We start from the raw sequence: 20,800 nt of genomic DNA on the forward strand, positions 1-20,800 counted from the left end.
CGGTGACTTTTGCACATGCAACCCGGCACTCCATGCCCCCCTTCCACCCTCATCTGGTCCCCTTGACTGTCTCCTTCAGTGCCAGGCAGCACACACACACACACACACACACACACACGCACGCGCGCGCGCATAGACCGTGTCTGACTGGCGATCCGGCCGCTGTCCTTGCAATGATCTCGCCGCAGCTCAATTTGGACGTTTTGACGCGGGACCTGTCTCATTATCTGGAAAACCAAGTGAAAGTTGGTCTGCTGGGCTCGGGAGTGGGACTGTCTCTGGTGCTGGGCTTCAGCGCGGCGTACGCCTGCTACTACCTCATCTCGGTGGCCAAGGTAAATAAGGACATTTTGACGAATTATTATGGGTGATGCACACGTGAATGGGATGCATCACCACCACCGCCTGCGTGTGGTCGGAATGACACTCGACGAGGTGCCTGCCGGTAAAAAACGAGCCGCTGCACTTTGACGCCATCATTGCACACATGCATGAAAAATCGCCCATCCGTCCATTTTCTGCAGCGCTTATCGTCACTAGGGTGGCCGGAGCTTTGCTCATTTTCCTAAAATCCATGACACCCACGCGTGTAACCGCGCACACACACGTTCATGCAATTAATGTCAAGGCAGTAACAGTTCACCGGATGTCTCAATACTGTAAAGCAAAAAGTGTTCAAGTGCGCCCCCTTTGGCTATTTATTTCTTTTTTTCATATTTTATTTATCCTTTTCGCCCTCTATAATGCAGTGTTTACCAACTACTATAAAAATCTGTCAGTGTTTCTCAAACTTTTTATGCCACCTTGAACAATAATTGCTTAATTTTTCAAGCACCGTCATCATGACCCACATTAAAATACAGTAGCGCAGTAGACCCAAGTGTTCATCATAAACAAGGCAGAGGTTTTATTCCTAAATATATATATATATGTCATTATATTATTATAATTATAAACCACTGTAAACGTATTTTTATATTTTTTTTCCTATTTTCCCGAAATAATCAATGCAAATGACAGTCAAAATAAATAATTTGGTAATAATTGTAATGTTTTTAACGAACCTCCCTGTGTTAACGGTAAATAGATATTTTGAAGTAAAAGACTTCAAATGCACTGTTCCCACTTCTTACACACAATAGAGTTTCAAAACATTTTATAGGTTGTAAAGAACTGAAAACAGTCATTTGTTGAATTTGCAGCATCAGGAGCTCATATTTACCGAACTCAAAAGCTGTTTCAAACCAAAACATCTTATCAGGTCAAGTTACATTTGAACATTATTGGATATCAGCTTGGCAATTCTTGCATCCATCGGACTTGTGAGTGTTTTGAAAGCTTCTGCTGGAATTTATTTTTCAGACTTACATGGTTGCTATGGGCATAAAATGAAGGAAACTCATGTATGGCCCCCATCCTCCCCTGACCTCAACCCTATTTAGAACCTTTGGTGAATCCCCAAGAAAACAATCTATGAGGATGGGAGGCAGTTAACATCCAAACGGCAGCTCTGGGAGGCTAATCTGACGTCCTGCAAAAAAATAAACAACAACAAAGAAGCTACAAATAGTCACAAATCCAATGGACTTTGTGTAGAATCTATCCAATAAGGGAGTCTATGTTCAAATGTAACTATTAAAATGTTTTTATTTTAGTACATACTGTATTCATTAGTATTGTGTTTAATCTTGCTGCGCCCCTAACGTCATAGAGACAAACATGGCATATCTTAAAGTAGCTAGCTATCATATAGTAGCATAGTGTAACGTATCATAGCTAGGTAAATAGACAGACAAGACAGACATTATATTTAACAGGACTATGGACAGCAGTACATTTGGTCATGTGTTTTTGCAGAAGCCGCAGCTCATCTCTGGGGGTAAGAAGTTCTACCAGTTCCTCCGCGAGCAATGTCCCATCGTGTCGGAGACCTACTATCCCACCTTCTGGTGCTGGGAAAGCCGCATTCAGACTCTGCTCAGACCCTTTGTCACCGCCAAGCCCGGAGTGGCCTACAGGAAGTGAGTCCCAGCCCAGCATTGAATCTAGCACAAGAAGCGGATCACAGATTCCTGTTGTGACTCAACAGAGCGGCGTTGTGTTACGCTGAGAGGCAATCTCTCTTTATTCAACTGTTTCACAACTAATCTGAGTGTTGCTCTTAAGCAACGCTGCAAAGCTGGGAGGAGAAAAGAGGTCGTTTGTGCCGCGACTCTGTGCAGCATTCACTGGCAATGGGGAAAAATACTTGCCATTGTAAGGATCAAATGAAATTGTAATGACGAGAAAAACGCTAGATCACTGTTGTCATAACTGAACCTTTTTATAAATGAAAAAACAGTCAAAATATGACATGGGGAGCATTGATCACAGATTCTATAGTCTTTTAAAATGATTTATAAACACACTGTCGTATCATCAACGATGAAATTACAAGCAAATTTGCCGTGGTAATGCGCAATGTTTCCATCCTAGTGCTGTTATTAAAAGTGACAGCCAAATTTGCTGGAGTTATGTGTCGGAATAGCACAGGACCACCCCCCCCCCCCCCCCCCGCCCCCCCCCCCCCCCCTCACTTTAAATCTGCCGTCATAATGAAGTTGCCAAGACCAAAGAGTGACCAAAGTTTTTGTCTTTGGCAGTGCAGGTGAAACAACGCCGAGGATGAGCACCCTCCCCGCCTCTGCTCCCTCTCTTTGGTCAGGTGCATATTTCACAGAGCGTCTGTAATTTCATGCTCCCTGTGCTAAAGGTGTAATGTACTCAGGCCAAGGTGGACCAGAGCGGGAGTTGATGGAGCATACAAGGATTCGCTAGCGGAGTGCTTTCTTTTCCGCTTTTATATTTTACAAAGCGCACTAGTGACTGTATGGTCGCTGGGGAAATGAGCTGTCAGCGGAGGTATCGCTCCCTCATCCAATTCCTCCATTTGGCCCCGCAGCGATCACACCGCCCGATAATCACTTTCCCTACGACAGAAGTGCTTTTAAAAACCAAACACAGATGCATTTGAGATCATTTAAAGGAGACATGGATTTCCCCCCCCCGCCCCCCACAATTTAAAACACTTGCCAGGTGTGTTACCAACATGTCTGAGGCATGCTTTTGTAAAACTACTCAAAAGTGGTGGTCGGCGGGGCCGTAGGCGCAGAATGGCAGCCACGCTTCCGTTAAACTGCCCCCTGCAGGGCAACGGTGGCTACACAAGTAGCTTCCCACCACTAGTGTGTGACTGTGGAGTAAATGAACAATGTGTGCTGTTGTAAAGCATCTTTGAGTATCATGAAAAGCGCAATATAAGTGTAATTCATTCTTATTATTATTAATAGTGTACCGCAAATAGATGGGTGTTCACTGTCAATATGTTTCTGATAAAGCGGTTGGCGCAGGAAGCACAAGGTGAAGCAGGTAAAGGACGAGGGCCATAAAAATGCACACGGCTGACTGCTGTGTTCCGCCTCTCTCTCCTCGCAGTGAGCTTATTAAGGCGGCAGACGGAGGGCAGATCTCTTTGGATTGGTTTGACAACGATGACAGCCTGGCTCATCCCGACCCCGCCTCCAGACCCACCGTCCTCCTCCTCCCGGGGCTGACCGGCACCAGCCGAGAGTCTTACATCCTGCACATGGTCGAGCAGAGCCGGGATCTGGGCTATAGGTGGGTGGTCTTGGTCCAGTTTTATAAGAAGGAAGTGCGCTTAATGTCAAAAAGTAGCCACGCTACGCCTCATGTGCCACATTTATTTATTTACAATGCAAATGTTCTGTCGACAGTACACCTGAATTAATCTTTCAGTAGCGCCTTTCACGCAGAGACCCTGCAAAATTAACACATCAGTGCCGTAACAGATGATTTTGTTGCAAATCTGTAAGATTCCACAGAGTGACACAAAAACGACCCACTCATTGAAATAACTTTAAGACCCGCGTGTCTCTTTTACAATGAGATCTGGCAAAATAGCTTCACCAGTCGTAACAGAAGATTAAGGCGGCATTGATCCACCTTTTACTTTCACACAGATCATAGCAAAGAGATTTTCCATAACGGAAGACCTGTCATTTATCCACTTCAGCATTTTACACAGAACCCAGCAAAGCAGGATATTGATCTGATTCATTACATAATAGCCAGTTATACACAGAAGGCCTGCAAAATTGCCACATCAGAGTTGAAACAGAAGATATTACTGCAAATGTGTGAGATCTCACATGGCAACACAGAAAAGTCAGAAACAAGACCCACTCATTGAAACTACCCTAAGTCCCCAATCTCTTTTATACGGCGATCCCATGAACTGGAAGACCTTAATTCACTTTTACAAAGTGGGATATTGACCTGAGTGATTGGTTAGCAGTTTCTTTCAAACCGATTCCGAAAAATTGCTTCGCTGTAACGGAAGATTTTTCTTTTTTTCTTTTTTTGTGTGTCACAATCACAATATCTCGCCTTGCTAGGTTGTGTGTAAAAGGCAAAGGCAGCTTTTTTTGCAAGACCGCCTGTTCCAGCGATTTTGCAGGATCCCCGTGTGCTGAGTTATTTTAGGTGCCGGGAACAAATCACGCAGCGGCGTGCGCTAAGAGCTGATTTTGCCACATTTGGGAAGCTTGGTGAACTCAGCATCTTGCACCCCTCACCCCTGTGTGTGTGTGTGTGTGTGTGTGTGTGTGCGTGTGTGTGCGTTTCGCTTAATGACTTGCAGCTTATCGTGCCACAAGCTTTGCAACTAAGCCCGGACCAGCTTCTGAGTGCATGCTGCAGTATGTTTTTTTTTTTTTTTTTTTTTTTAAATTAAAGCTACTCCCCCGCTCCCTCACCGCGCTCACCCCCCTCTTTGCTCTTTTCTACAAGTCCCCACCCCTGCTGGTGAATTACTTTACGCAAGTCTTTCACATAATAGATGACTATAGCCAGGGATGATGCTGATGCTGCAAGTGCACCATACAAGCATGCAAGGAATGTTTCAATTAATAAGTATAAAATATATCTGTGTTTTTGTTTATGGACCAAATGTAAGCAAATTACATTCAAATTGAATCAGGAGCGTCTTTATAAAATAAAAAAAAGTATACATAAACCCAACCTGATTGGTCTACATATATTAAATTACATGAAATTGAAGATTATATTAAACGTACTCTCCAATGAGTCCGTCAGGCTCAGAGATGTTTGTTTCCTTGCTGTTTGTAACCGTTATACAGTAAGATCAAATGGTGAATCAACAACTGTAGTATTTCTCTTTTGTCTGTATTTTCTTAAATTTTTTGTTATGTTTCAGAGCCGTGGTTTTCAACAACAGGGGCGTGTCGGGGGAAACTCTGCTGGTAAGCATCCAAGACCGAACCAAACATTTTCTGTTTAAATTCAAACCATCATCATGTTACCGTCGCAAATCTCAAGAAATTTCAGCTTTGGGAGCAAGGACTTACCCCACTCCAAGTACTTTTGTAGTGACGCCACTAGTAGTGGGCAATTACAAGTAATTATCAATTAAGTACACAAATCAATGCAATAGCATGTAGCTGAAAGTATGGTGGCTACTGCTACTAACTAGCATGAGTGCACCAAAAACATGCGTTTGTTCTCCGAGGGTGACTGGTTTTACTTTAGTTTTATTACACAACAGTGGACAAATGAGCTTGGAGGGTTCGGAATTTGGGGGTAATTAGTCGCACCAGCCATGTTTCCTCCTCTCCTCCGCTCTTCTCGCGTTGTTGAATTATTATTACTAGCATTAGCAGTAGCCACGGTTTCACTCTTTCACTCACATTTGCTTTATACTGTTGTTAACGTTTGTCTGTCAAGAGGCTGTTGCCCCTACTGGCAAGAAATACCGGTACATCAGATTGAATCTGTTTTTTTTTTTGTTGTTTTTTTTAAATACCGATCTCTTCAGAAATGTGAGCCGGCCGAGCACGGGCCGTCCTGACACCTGGCTTAATCGCCTCGTACTGTATATTTAGCCAACACAAGGAGCTGTGTCGGAACACTGCTCCTTTTGGCTACGTTAGCAATTACCAGAAACTAGCTTGAAAAGTCACAGGGTTCATGAAGTTTAGTTCATTTTATTATGTGTAACCTTGGCACTGTGTCAGTCGGACAGAGTGGGGGGGGGGTCTTTGTCCCTTGTTTCAATTGGGAATTGTGGCACGTTCTGCGCGCATGATTCAGTATTTAAACACTCTTGTGTTCATTTTGTGTGCTAGTGCGAGCATCATTGTTTGTTGTTTAAACGGGGCCAGGCTTTTAGAATGACCCTACTATGTACCACCAGTGTCCATTTCAAGGCCCTGGAAGCCTTTGCATTACAATTAACAATTAGAAACAATTAACCCTCAATATCGGTTTCACTGCGCAACACGAAACAGGAAGTCAGCCATTTTGGGCGAATTCCAGGGCTCGTACTTTTGACAAATTTACCCGAAGGAGCTCCGGTCAGAACCAGGTATGATAGACAAATGGGCAGCACTAAATTGCAAAGCCTTTTTTGCCTATTCTTCTGGTAGTGCCCTTTATTTTACCTTGATTGCTTCAAGACACGATTGTTTCGAGTCCACGGAGCAATAGTAGATGAACGCATGATGGCTTATGCTAACTAGCATGACCTGCCAACAAATGACAACAACATTAAGATCATCTTTGATACTGCGTAGGGAACTTGTTTGCAAAATGCAGTCAAGAGACTGTTAACATGCCTCTGTATGTGCTGCTGTTTTGCTTAGCAACAGAGTTCAAACAGGCTCAGCAGTTAACACTTAAATGTCAGTGTGTGGACAACAGCATTGCAGTTATGAATCGTTTTTCTTTGTTTTCTTTCCCTGATGGGAAAAGGGATGCTTTACAGTATTTAAGAGAAGCTAGTTGTGGCTTTTTCACTCCAATACCAAACAGACTTCTGTAGGTTTGTGGAAGGAGCACACAAGGGGAGAAGTAAACAAGAATTTAGTGGTTAGCCCGAGTTTCTACTTGAATTTTAATGAAGGGCCCTGAGAACCTGGCGAGTCAGCAACGTCAGGAGGACAAACGGGCGTCCTGCCCAGACAAGATAATGAATGAATGTTTTACAATGTAAAGTAACTTGCGCCGTCTGACATGAAACACAAAAAGAAGTTAGAACACCTACCTCGTCTGTGCTGCCGTGCAATTGAACTTACCCTGGATTAAATATAAAATACTGTACATTATAGAAGGTAAACCAGTGGGAGGGCTTACTTTTTACCGTCTTTGGTCTGATCATGTATGCAAAAAAAAATAAAACAAAATGATTGAATGGATTCTCTTTCCTGGCCATGTCAGTGATTTGCGTGGCCGCTGGTTTCCGGGCAGAATTCATAGTGCTGGAAAAAAGTTTCCCCATTGGCAACTGAATATATTGGTACATGCCAGCAATACTGTACCTACTGTCTTTGTTATGACCATAAAAATGTATGCTAAATTTCGATATCTTTGATGTTGTTATTGTATAAAAGATTGATCAATTTGATAACGTTGTCTTTCCGTTCTGTCCCAGACGCCTCGGACCTACTGCGCTGCCAACACGGAAGACCTGGAAACCGTCATCGAGCACATCCACAGGAGCTACGATACGGCGCCCATCATGGCGGCGGGAGTGTCTATGGGCGGGTAATGAAGCCACTTGCGCTGTTCGCTGGCAAATGTTGACAAATGCGACTGAAAGCGGCGATCGGATGGGGCGGGGATAATAAAGAGATTAACATAAATACCTCGACATGACAAAAATCCAGCGCACACGGATCATTTATGTTGATTAATATTGCCCTGCTCTGCATCTGCTTTGCCTAAGTCCAAGACATGAGAGGGAAATCAAGCTAGGTAGTGTGCGTTTCCTCAAATAGTGGCCTCTCCTCCACTGATTCCCAACCACTATTGTGTTCTGCGAGAAATTATCCAGTTTCACTGCATCAGTGGATTGATTTGAAAATGATTTATTTACTACAAATCATCTTTGTTCATGAATCTATGCCAGCGACGTATAGTGACAGGCAGAAGAATTAAATGCTCTTCCACTAGATGGCAGAAGGTACAGTAATAATAACTTTATTTTCAATTAAACAGTCCAAGATTTCACATTGCGTAAATTGAGACAAAATCATCAGTATTCAGTAGGCTTATATATTTTTTTGTGACATTTTTGTTCCGTGGTGTCGGTGAGATTTTTATGTGATCACTCCACAATGTTGTGTGCGTCCATGTCTGCGACTTATTAGGTCCGTTTCTCTGCCCACGTCCACTTTGTGCCGAAATGACCTCATGACTTAGCTAGCTACAACATAATTTCCGCCAACTTTGTATTATTGCTATAGAACAGGTGTTCCATAGTAATTTATGTCTTAAGGGAAAATAAAAACTAACTTTGTGACTGTTAACGTTTTTTTTGGGGGGGGGGTGGCCACTTACCTCGGATCGCACTAGATCCGCCCCTGCTGAGGATCAGAAAAAAAAAAAAAAACGCATTGAATACATTCAGAGTTGATACATTAAAACATTCTCACTTGCTTGGTTAGTTACATATCAAGAAAACTCAATGATTCAAAGAAGTTTCATTATCTTAATGCAGGATCTGTTTTTTGTTTGTTTGTTTATGCTAGCATGTTGCTAACTACCAACTTACCTGCTATTCGAAGTCAACGAGATCAGAGGCTTTTGTTTTAACAATGCTAATTAGTTACGATAAATTTCAGTCAATTAGAGCGAAACCTCCAAGGTAAAACGCTGTATTGACTGCATTCGCAAATGAATTTTACCAGGCAGATGCTAAAATAAATAACAGGTAGCTGATATAGGTAGCTAACATAAAAAGTCACCAGAGAAGCTTGTCAACCAATGTAACTGTGTTTTACAGTTCCGTCAGTAAAGCGTTTAAGAGTGTGTTCTAATCAGTTTAACGAGTTCATAGGATGTGGGAGTGATAAAATTATTTAAAAAATTTTTTTTTTAATATGGTCTCTCTTTACCATGTATTTTTATCTACTGAGGGTGTACATGGGGTTCACTGTATATGGGTTAATTTTGATTGATGCTGGATTATTTACACCATTTCTTAAAACAAACATTTTTTTTTCTTTGTACCACCAGGATGATGCTGGCTAACTACTTGGGGCGCAAGGGCCAGGAGACGTGCCTGAGAGGGGTGGCGGTGTTCTCGGCGGGCTGGGACGTGTTCGAGTGCACGGCGTCGCTGGAAAAGCCGCTGGACCGCTTCCTCTTCAACTCCTACCTCACCAGCTGCCTGCAAGCTTCGGTGCACAGGTCAGCCGCTGGGCCAAAGCGGGATTAGCACGGGGGGGGGGGGGAGCTTGTGGGGCTTTTGCAGTCTGGAGATTAAATTGGAAATGCCCAATAATTTTTTTTTTTTGCTTTTGACGTTTCTTTGAATTTGTGACAGCAAGTACACGAATGGTCATAAAATGTCATGATCATATTGTCATATATAATGCGTTAATAATTTCTTTGATGTATGGATAACATCCAATACTTACCAGGTTCATAATGTCTGATATTAAAATTGTCATATTAAGTCATTCAGTCATAATATCATGTATTAATGTCACGTATTAATAATTACAAATTTTAAATAATATTAAAAATATAAAGTAATGTCACAAATACATAATGTTGTATATTAAGAATGTCATATACTGTAATAATGTCATACATACATACATAAGAATTTGACTAATAACATCATGCATGAATGACATAAATTAATGTCATCAATGAATGTCTTATATTAATAATGTCATATATTAATAGTTTCTGTATTAATAATGTCATGATATTAATATCATACAATGTATGATATTAAAGTCATGCATTCATAATTTATGCAACTAACAATGTCCTACATTAAAAATACCATAGGAAGTTTTTATTAATAGTTTGTATTATAAATGTTACATATATATATATTGTGTGTGTGTGTCTTTGTTTGTCGGCCCACCAGGCACAGACCAGTGCTTGAAAAGTGTTACGACATCGACCACGTGATGAAGGTAGGCGATTATTGTCACTCAACATGAGCGACTTTCATACCGCCTGAGGAAGACCGTCTCGTTTTCCTTGTGTTGCTGTTCTCTCGAAGGAGCCGCGGTTATCTTAGGTTATCGAACTTTTGCAAGTCATTGCGTGAAAGCGCGCACAGCGGGGGCGAAGTCAGTTAAATGCCGAATTGTTGTTGTATTTTGCGATAAAAGAGGCTCGCTAACGCCGTCCCGCCACAGGCCAGGACCATCCGAGAGTTCGATGAGAGGTTCACGTCCATTATGTTCGGCTACGCCACGAATGACGACTACTACCACGACGCCAGTCCCGTCCACAGGCTGAAGTCCGTGCAGGTGCCCATGCTGTGCCTCAACGCTGCCGATGACGTCTTTTCCCCGTCTCACGGTAAGGGGCCTTCACGCCTGAGCTTCATTTTGCTCCACTGTAAATACAACCCCAATTGCAATGAAGTTGGGACGTTGTGTTAAACATAAATAAAAACAGATTTAGACGATGTTGCACGCCTCTGCAACATCGCGTAGACATCGGGGACAGTGCCTCTGGATTGGCAGACTGGGGTGGTGGTCCCCCTTTTTAAGAGGGTGTGATCACACTCCTCAGCCTCCCTGGTAAGGTCAAAATCTGTATAGAAATTAGTGTTTTTTTGTTTTGTTGTTGTTTTTGTCAGCCATCCCTGTGGAGGCCGTGAAGCAAAACCCCAACCTGGCCATGCTCATTACCTGCCACGGCGGCCATATTGGCTTCCTGGAGGGCCTGTGGCCGAGGCGGAGCACCTACATGGACCGAGTCTTCCGCCAGTTCGCCCGCGCCGTCATCGAGCAGGGCGGCCGACTCAAAGACCTCTCCTGAGACCGGCCCCGCCCACCTCGTCCTTCCTTTCCTGCCGTCCTCGCTGCATTCTAGCCGTCCTTCTGCTTCTTTTCCTTCCTTCCATTGACCTGCTTTTTGCCTTCCTTCAACTATCTATCCCATTCCTTTTTCTCGCCACAAGCAAAAGACAAGAACATTGTTCTGGTTTGAAGGGCATGTCCTATTGACTGCGGTCATTTGATTTATTTATTCCTCATACAATCATTGTTCGTGTCATTGAAAAGAACAATGTTAAACAGGAAAATACGTCCTTTTTCGCATTCATCAGTAGGATGTTAGCCCTCAGGAATTTCATTTAAAAAAAAAAAAAAAATCTTCTTTCTGTGGATTATTTTAAAGTCGTCACTTTCCTTTTTAAGTACTAGTTTTACCTTTTCTGGGATTTCTGTCCCCAAACGAGGCGCTAAAGCCCAAAAAATTAGATTGCTTTGTCTCTTACTGACGACACAAAGCTTAACTCTATAAGTGCATGTCCGTAACTTAATTTTGCACATATTTATCCACTGTGTACTTTATCAGAAATCAAAAGGGGCTAATTATGCAGATTTTTCTGCATTTTATTTTTGTGCCACAGCTAAATAACTATAGCCACTTAAAAAAAAAACTAAAATAAATTAAAATATAAATTCATTTATTAAATTACCCATGATTTAATTAAAATGCATATATTTATTGATTGTAAAACAATCAGATAATGTACATTGTAATTAATTTTGTTGTTGTAAACAATCAGGCTCTCCAAATAATTGATACATCATTTCCAATACATTTAATATGGATTAATTTAGAAAAAAGTACATGTTAAAATGTAATCATAATTGTATTTGTTGTTTAATTTGTTTTATTGTTTAATTTGTTTTATTGTTTAATGTATTCAGTGTTTTAACCAAAGAGATTCCTTTAAATAATTTAATAATTAAATTGCCAATTAATTAGGATAAAGTATACACTTTACAATGTGAATCGGAAAAGTATTTTTTCATTTATTGATTTTATTTTATATATTTGGTGTTTTAGCCAATCAGATTCCTTAAAATGTTTAAAAAATACTTTCGAGTCTATTTAATTTGAATTGATTTATTAAATTGCCCATGAATCAATTCAAATGAAATACGTTTGATACATTTTAAAATATGTACAATTTATTTCCATTTTAATTTTGTGCTAAAGTCAATGAAGTCATTTGAAAAAAAAAATTAAAATGTGATTTTTTTTTTTCTCCAATGAGACTAATTTCTCATTTTAGTGTTCATGAAACTGTAATTCAACAACTTCACCACTAGGTAGAGACGCTACACTGAACGAAAGCTGTCCATTCGTAGAAAGAATGCGTGACAAAACTCCTTGAGATGCCAGGTGCAATATGTTGTGATCATCTCCAGCCAAGCACTTTTATTTTTTGTTTGTCCATGAAACTGTAATTGCCCAATTTCCCCACAAAGTAAAGCAGCGATACTCTACTCCAGCTGTGCTTTCATAAACGGAATGTGTGACAAAACTCCTTAAGATTTCAGTTGCAATATGTTGTGGTCCTCTACGACTGTGAATAAAATTTGTATTTTGGATTTTTCATTAATGCTGCAACTTCACCACTAGGTAGAGAAACTACACTGTACTACAGCTGTGCATTCGTGGAAATAATGCATGATGAAACTCTATTAGATGCCAGGTGGGATATGTTGTGGTCATCTACAGCCAGGAGCTTTTTTTTTTTTTTTTTTTTTTTAAATGAAACTATAATTGCCCAAATTCCACAATAGGTAGAACAGCTATACTTTACTCCAGCTGCTCTTTCATAAAAAGACTAAGTGACAAAACTCCTTAAATAGTCGGGTGCGATATGATGTGGTCCGCTATGGCTGTGAATTTTACTTTTTGTCTAAGGGTCAATGAAACTACTTCGCCACTAGAGAAGCTACATTTTGCGTAGAATGAATGTGTGACAAAACTCCTTAAGATGCCAGGTGTGTCATGTGGTGGTCATCTACAGCCATGTGCTTTTCTTTTCTTTTTGTTCATGAAACTGTTATTCACCAAATTCCTTCACTTCATCTGTGCTTTTATCCACTTTCATAAATGAATGACGACAAAACTCCATAAGATGCCAGGTGCAATATGCTGTGGTCAAACAAACCCTTTTTTTTTTTTCTTATTTCATTTTCCTCCCCATGAAAACGTGCAGCAATAACAAATGAAAACAAAACTGTTCGACTAGTTTATGCACATACTGTAATCGGCAATGAGTGTAATATGCGCTGTTTAATAAACATTGCAAGAGTCTCGATTGATTTGTTTGATTTCCTCTGCATTTTCCCGTACGGTTCAAAGATGTCAATTGCTCTTATATTGACACTAGCGTCTCACCATTGACATTGCCAGCAGTGCATGATGGTAAAATTCCAAGGGACCACCTTCCCACTTACTGCCAGTAGAATTTTTTTTTTTTTCTACAATGGTATAATAACTATGTGTGATAGTTGTAATCATGGCAGTGCAAAGTAGAGTAACATTAAGTAGTGCATTGCCTGAGGGCCAAAAGAAATATGTCATCTTTCTTTTTAACCCTTCATAGGGAATGTTCTTTTCCAATCATTATAAATATATTGTATTACTAATAATGATATACAACTATAATCTACTTTCCTCCTCCACTGAAATGAATGTATAACATATTTTTGTTGTATGTGAATATTTGTAATCTTTTAAAAAGTCATAACAACTATGTTAATGTATATATTTATACTTTAGGAACTTTTTAATAAAAAATAAAAATACATATGAATAATCAAGTTTTTTATTACTATCATCAAAGATATACAGTACCAGTATAATACACTTTGCTTTGATTAAATTTCACTTCCTTATTTCTGTCATTAGCCCTTTTAGTGATGTGTATTACATTTAGCCTCAAGTAAAATATGGTTCCAATCCTTGCCCTCTAAAATTGTGAAGGATTCATTTAAATATGAGGACAAGTGCAAACCAAATGTAACAAAAATGCAATTTAAGCCGAGAATTTCTCCAGTTCGTTATTAAGAAGAGTTCCAAAGGTTTGCCAGAGAGTTCCGCGGGCGTTTTTACAAAGAGCAATAATGAGGAGCGAGTGCGCCCTCTCCTCCTTCTCCTTCCGTGGACTGCAGCAGGAGCCTGAAAATAGCCCGCAGTTACATCACACAAGGGCTTTAGGTTGATGTGCGCTCATAAACTTTGTCACTGAAACGGCAGCGTCCAAACACAGTGTGCGGCCTGAGCAGAACATCCATTAACTGTCTGCTCTCTAAATGTGTGTGTGTATGGCCAAATAATGTACATTATACTGTTGAGTGGCTTCCATTACAATTTCAATAACCTTAGCAGTATCATTATTCGTGGTTATATTAGCAGTGCGTGTGTTGACACTACAATTACAATACAACATGATTCACTTCAGTAATGAAACAATTCACTCTCATGTTGCATTATCATTTTATTGAATTGTATTGTAATTGGAGTTTATCATATTGTTACTGTAAGGGCATGGTCAGGGGTGTGTTTAGTCATTAGGGGTCACAGGGTCAACCCAGTCATGATGAGGCCCTCCACATCCGTGTACTGCAGAGTTTGAATATGAATGTTTATCATAAATGAAAAGTGTGGAGAAAAAAAAATGTATTTCCTGAGCTGAATGAAGTCCTTCTTATTATATCTAACAATTTTTATGAATCATATCAATGCATTCCATGTAATTGATCAAAACACAAATTAATGTTTGATATACAGTAATCCCTCATTTATCGCGGGGGTTAGGTTCCTGCCAACTCCCGTAATAGGTGAAATGCACCAAGTAGCGAGCACCTTTTAAAAAATGATCTATACAGATTTTTAAAGCTGTATGAACCTCCCAGGACATAACTTTTCTGTTTATTTTCACACTTGGTACTCAGTAAAAGACAACTAAGAGGGAATTTGAAAAAAGTAACGTAAAAATGGTTTTAAAAGTCGTTTTATTATTATTATTATTATTACATTCATCAATTTGGAACAACAAGGACAACATAGCACGGCTCTGCTGTGACAACATGAGGTAAATCCCGAGGCTACCACGGTTCTGCTTCTCTCTGCAAAGATTGTGTGAGTAAGTTGCATATTCGACGTTTATTCACGTGGACCTTTTTTGGGTAATACACTTCAGATCACCACGATCTGTTTTTTTTTTTTTTGGGAGGGGGCAGGGTGTGATTTGATTGGTTTCCATTATTTGGTTTGGCAACTTGTTTAGTGCAAGTTCACTCCGTTTCCTTTACGCCTCAGCGACATTTAGTAAATTCACCCGCCCTAGCATGCATGCAATCAAACATATCTTGTTTCCACATGATTATCGGTCGAACTATAATGCTTGAAATAAATAACAACTCCCTGGTGAGCGCATACAGACACGCGGTTAAGACACATCTTAGGTAGATTCTTCTTGCTGACAGAAAAACACACCAAAACTGGGTAAAAGTTACACGCACATACAAATACAAGAAAACAACATCAGTAACCCTCAGCGAGCGAAAGGGTGGTGGCCATGATAGAATATATTAATAATAATAATAATGTAAACTTTAAACAGTACAGTAGTCTAATTCTCTGGCTTTTCTTTTCTTTTTTTTTTTTTTTTTGGGCTCAAGCGAAATTCCCTTTTTTGTCTCGTTCTCATTGGTCCACGCATGAGTGAGTGTCACTTCTCCTTAAGGCATATACTTTGGAAAACCCTGCGCGCGCACACACACGCACACACACACACACACACACACACACACATAGGAAATTCTCCTCTTCATTCTCCATTTTATTGAATACACAAGGCAGCTTAACACCCGTGTTTAAAGGGGACACATTTTGGAAAATTGTCTTTTTAATGGCTTGTATACAAATAGTGGGTCTCTGGAGCACCTGCCCACCCATAAATGTGAAATTCAACAACCGAGTAGATCTTAAAGGATCTTTCGGAAAAATGTGCCTGTCAGCGAGCCCTACTCCACTCATGACCTGATCAGCTCAGCTGGGTGAAGATCCAGAGGCACTTTCAACACTATCATTCGCATCCCCAATGAGTGTGACACAACTGCTGTCAAATCAAAGTCAAAGGGTAAGCAGAGCTGCATTGAGTTTGGTTGGTTGCACTGGTTAGCATAAGCTAGCATGGTTAGCCTCTGATAAGCGGCACATACTCGTTGCTCGGTGAAGTCGTTGACACAGTAATGGGTGGTATTTGTGTTTGGTGATGTGTCCATGTGCCACATACACGCAGTGCAGTCTATGAAGTGCTGCACCTAGCGTGGAAAGTACTCTACAATGCTGTTTTTTTGGGGTATTTTGACAAAAACATTTGACAGACATGTTATTGAAATCCCTGGGAACTGTTTTAAATTGTGAAACTTTTTTGTCTCCTTTAAAGTCACTAGAGAATAGAAAGCCTTTGTCATGGTGTAGCGTAGATACAACAATATAGGCTTCAACTTAAGTTAGAGCGCTTGTGTAATGTCATTCAAGACATCGCAATGCTGGTTTATTGAGCATTTCATATTGGATTTCATTCATTTATGTGCATTTGTGTCCCCCCAATTTCAGCTCCATTGAAGTTTTTAGAATCACACGACAGGCCGGATAAAACGCTCCAGCGTGTCGTAATATGGCCCACGTGCCGCAGGTTTCCCCACTCTGCTTTTTTAGAAATGCCAAATAATGTACTTGGTATACAGCACGCATGGTCGTATGTCCACTAGGCAGTGTTTGGTGTGGAGTTGTTAGGCAGTGAAAGGCATGACGGGACAAGAAAAAGGTGCAGCTCGATCGAGGACGTCTTTGGTGCCACGAAGAAAGCAAACACAGGGAGAAAACCTCCTCCACTCTTATTCGCTTAAGTCAGATTTTTCCCTTTTAAAAACCCTGAGATATACATGTAGGTCCACGTATGGAAATATCATGGAAAAAAAAAAAAAAAAAAAAGTCCACATACAATCATAGCATAGCTTAGCGTTCATCAAGTGAGCACACGCGTGTGTCCGCCTGTGGCGCGATTTGACGGAATGAATGGCTGGCTTTTGCTTCTTTGGGAGGGGGGGGGGGGGGGGGGGGGGATGGTTCAAACGTGGCGTCCAGTGAGAAAGTAGAGGGGCCGGTCCTCGCTGCAGTTGGCCGTCTGGAACTCGTCGCGCAGGCGGAACTGCCACTCGTCCTCCAGCTCCAGACGCACGATGGTCTGACGCAGGGAGCTGCGGTCCTGGCAGATGACGCAAAGGGTGGCGCCTGGAGGATGCGGTCGCAACACACAACGTGAATGCTAATTGAGATATTGTTTCCAATATCTCGACAGTCACCAAAATCCAGTGGCGGGCTGGGCATTTTGGTACCTGATTGAATCCACCACCGTCATGTCGCATTTATACAAACCCCAATTCCCATCAAGTTGGGATGTTGTGAAAAACCTATAATCAATTGAATACACTACAAAGACAAGATATTTCATGTTCAAACTGATCAACGTTATTATTTTATTTATTTTTGGGCGGCAAATATTAACTCATTTTGAATTGGATGATGCCTTTACCACTGTGTTGCATCACCTTTCCTTTTAACATTTGGGAACTGAGGACTAACTGGCACTTTGGCACCCCAGAGTTGCTAATATTTTTTAGCCATGACTATACATTTTGAATAAGAATCATCTTCATGTTTGGAGTCAGCTTAATTTTCCTTTCATGTGTTAAACAATGATAACAAGAGGGCAAAACTAGCAGCCATAGATAACTTTTAAATATGCTTTCTGCAAAGATTAAGTTTTCCAGTTTACTTTTTTCCCTCATTTTATTTCCTGGGTTCCTCAGTTGTGGGTTCAAATCTTTCTTTGGTTTTTCTCCAGGTACTGCACTCTAGCTTTCTCCCACATTCCCCAAAAGGCATGTTATGTTCATTGAAGACTCTAAATTGCCCATAGGTGGGAATGTGAGAGTGAATGCTTGTTTGTCGACAGGTCACATGGTGTCTCACCTTTAAGGAAGCGGAACTTCTTGAGGAGTCCGGAGACGACGAAGGAGTCGCAGAGGTACAGCAGCAGGCCGCTGAACACCAGGCCCTGGTGGTTGAGGTTGGTGGAGTGTGGACGGGAGTTGATGTAGCACACGGATATCTGACACACAAAGGTACAGGACAGTTAGTCCGGAGTTTGTGACAGAGTGGTGATGATGGATGGAGTGATGGCTCCTAACTTAAAAAAACGTAAGTCAAGGCCGCTCTTTACCTCCGGGCTGATGTTGAGGTAGCTGTCGATGGACAGGACCGGGTTGTTCGGGTTGTGAATAGCTTTGGGGAACAGTCGGTGGCTGCAGCTCTGCAGGAACCTTTCCAGCAGAAACTGAGCCGGCGCATCCAACAGGGTCTGCTCGCTGTCGGGGGCGCACACGTACTGCGAAGGGCTGATGGGGGCGGGGTTCTCAATTTCCTGGAAATTTAGAGTAAAGCAGGGCTTGGGAGGAAGTTGAGAGGAGTGCTAGACCGAGGACTCAATGAGAGTACAGTAATCCCTCGCTGTATCACAGTTTATTTATTGCAGATTCAGTGCATCGCGGTTTTATTTTGTTCATCAGTGTAGTGCAGTTACTCACCTGCACATCTTTGGTTCAGTTAGCATTGGTGGTTATTTGACTACAATGTGGAAGCTTCACATAAGGACAAATAGGCTCTTTTACTTCAGAGAAAAAGAAACCTTGTCGAGCAATTTCAAATGAGACATTTGGGAAGTCACCATGTTGCTTAGCACTGTCGTGAACATGACCTTAAATGCCACTGTTTAACACACAAGCCACAGAGAGAATAAATTCAAAAAGACCAACCTAGCCCGATGGACAGTGTAGCTAATGCACACACTCAGAACAGTATGGAACAAATGCAAGTAAAGAGCAACGTTCAGCTTGATTTTGTACAATCTGTAGTTAAAAAGAGCACCCCAAAGAATTCTGGGAAGCAGCAGCAAGCGCCATGATGCTTTGCTTTGCCTGTCACTGTGAGGCACACTGCCTAACGGTTTAGCCAGTAAATTTCGCACTGCCGCATGGGTTGAATATCATGTCACTCAAGTAGAGCACACCTGCCTTTTAAAGCCATGTGCTAGTGTAGAGTGTGTGGATGATGACCTCAAGTGGAGGACAAATTAATGCAAATGGCCCAAAATGACCCTATAATGGCTGCTTTCAACCATTTGTTTGTCATACGTTTAGTGCGTGTGGTAACAATCAGTTTTCCGACGTAGATTCTTGAGGCTTCTTGAGATTTTTTGGGGGGGGTCTACTGATGATAGATATGCTTACCAATTCCCACACCGCCATGTGAACATGGATTTCGACAAGTTAAGGTACCCACCATGAGTTTGGGTTTGACCATGTAGTCTTGGTTGCCACCGACTGGAATGTGCTTCTTCATCAAGCTGAAGCTGTTGAAGCGACACAGCAGGAGTCCGCTGCTGTTCACCCGAAGATTGAAGTCCACCTCCTCGCAACTGTAACTGCGCACCGCAAAAAAAAGAAACACCATCAGGAAAACAGGTGCCAAACCGACCGATCAGCTGACCACTTCCTCCCTGCGCTTACCGGTTGAGGTCGTACTGGACGTTCTGGGTCAGATCCACGTTGAGCAGGACGAAGTCATACAGGTGGCCCCTGCTGAATGCCCGACCGGGGGCCTTGCGGGCCAGGCTGCTGCTCCACTTGCGGGCTCCGCACATGGCGTAGAGAGGGATCTTGGGCGTGGCCTCCATGTGCCAGAGGACCGCTTTAAGGGACACGTTGGTGAGCGCCGAGCCGGCGTCGGACGTTTCGCTGTGGGACGAGAGCCGAACAGATGGGCAAGAGAAAAACTGCAGACCTCCACCAAGGCAGAACGGTGGAAACAATAGCGGCAAAAGGCATGCTACTGTCTGGTCCAAGGTTGATGACAAAATATGGATGGTGCTACTTTGATTCTGTGGTAGACTAAACCAATAATTAATCAATTCATCTATTTTTTTGGAAATGATCCTACTTTATTGGCTGCTTTGGCACCATCTGGTGGAGTCTTGGTGCCAAGGAACTATGTTGAAGTGGGTTGTGGAGCTTCATTTAGACAAAAGTAGTGCTTTGCCACCAATTACATTATATATCATATTGGAATGAAAATACACCTTTTTCATAATCCCTAGGTACCGGTATATGTTAATACAATGTGAACAATTTATTTTATTTGTTTTCATTTTCTTTATACCTATGTATTATGCACTCAGTTGACTTTTGACAAATATTTTTTGAAAAAATAAAAAAGAGTTTTATACAAGAGAAATCACGGTACAATTTTCACTATTCCCCATATACAGTAAACCCCCGCTATATGGTGGTTCCGTTTTCGTGGTCCCGGTATTTGGCTTTTTTGTTTTTGTATTTTTATATTATCCATTGCTCTTGCTCTCTCTCAATATACTTACACAGTTTGTGTTTAAATTATAAAAACAAACCTTGGGTGCATTTAAAAAGGGTATTTCTATTTTTGCGGATTTTCACTTTTCGCAGGGGGGTCTGGAAGGTCAGGGGTTTACTGTAATTGGCCAATAGCGGGGAATTGTACTGCTAAAAAAAACAACAACAACAGCCACAAAAAGTGATCGATCTGTAGCTACCACCTGTTATCGGCGGGCTGCTGGGCGTTCCACAGCACGCACGAGTCGTCCATCATGACAATGAAGGGCCACACTTCCTGCCGCTTGACGCCTTGCTCCTCCCACCGGTTCCTCTCCAGCTCCAGGTTGTGGTATGACAGCTCCTTAATCATGAAGCGAGCGGCGCCTAGGACGGACACAGACACTGTCATCGTTCTCACCTATTCGCATGATTGGCTTTCATACAAATGGTGACCTCACTAA

At 41.6% G+C, this 20,800-nt stretch overlaps 2 protein-coding genes across 5 annotated transcripts in view; one reads left to right on the plus strand and one right to left on the minus strand.

Moving 5' to 3' along the window:
* Positions 1-55: 55 nt before the first annotated feature.
* On the plus strand, positions 56-13,170 carry abhd3 (abhydrolase domain containing 3, phospholipase). Its single transcript, XM_061798449.1, has 9 exons — positions 56-335; positions 1,858-2,021; positions 3,475-3,657; positions 5,276-5,321; positions 7,508-7,620; positions 9,094-9,267; positions 9,962-10,010; positions 10,239-10,404; positions 10,688-13,170. Exons 1-9 carry the CDS (start codon positions 174-176, stop codon positions 10,867-10,869), a joined length of 1,239 nt encoding a protein of 412 aa, XP_061654433.1. The 5' UTR covers positions 56-173; the 3' UTR covers positions 10,870-13,170.
* Positions 13,171-14,856: 1,686 nt separating this feature from the next.
* greb1l (GREB1 like retinoic acid receptor coactivator) overlaps positions 14,857-20,800 on the minus strand; it is a 58,847-nt gene continuing 52,903 nt past the window's right edge. For all 4 annotated transcript variants that reach the window (XM_061797208.1, XM_061797210.1, XM_061797207.1 and 1 more), the window contains exons 28-33: positions 20,561-20,723; positions 19,500-19,727; positions 19,273-19,414; positions 18,155-18,355; positions 17,905-18,043; positions 14,857-17,163 (exon numbers count right to left, since the gene is read on the minus strand). In XM_061797208.1, the coding sequence (XP_061653192.1) occupies positions 17,000-17,163; positions 17,905-18,043; positions 18,155-18,355; positions 19,273-19,414; positions 19,500-19,727; positions 20,561-20,723 (1,037 nt within the window). In that variant the 3' untranslated portion in view covers positions 14,857-16,999. The remainder of the gene's footprint in view (positions 17,164-17,904; positions 18,044-18,154; positions 18,356-19,272; positions 19,415-19,499; positions 19,728-20,560; positions 20,724-20,800) is intronic.

Source organism: Phyllopteryx taeniolatus, chromosome 14 (assembly GCF_024500385.1).
Source record: "Phyllopteryx taeniolatus isolate TA_2022b chromosome 14, UOR_Ptae_1.2, whole genome shotgun sequence".
Taxonomy (NCBI): domain Eukaryota; kingdom Metazoa; phylum Chordata; class Actinopteri; order Syngnathiformes; family Syngnathidae; genus Phyllopteryx; species Phyllopteryx taeniolatus.

Bases quoted from the DNA above. Each gene is read 5' to 3' on its own strand.
- abhd3 (XM_061798449.1), top strand. From the start codon at position 174: ATGATCTCGCCGCAGCTCAATTTGGACGTTTTGACGCGGGACCTGTCT. The intron at 2,022-3,474 runs GTGAGTCCCAGC...CTCTCCTCGCAG, and splicing joins CCCGGAGTGGCCTACAGGAA to TGAGCTTATTAAGGCGGCAG. The intron at 10,405-10,687 runs GTAAGGGGCCTT...TGTTTTTGTCAG, and splicing joins CGTCTTTTCCCCGTCTCACG to CCATCCCTGTGGAGGCCGTG.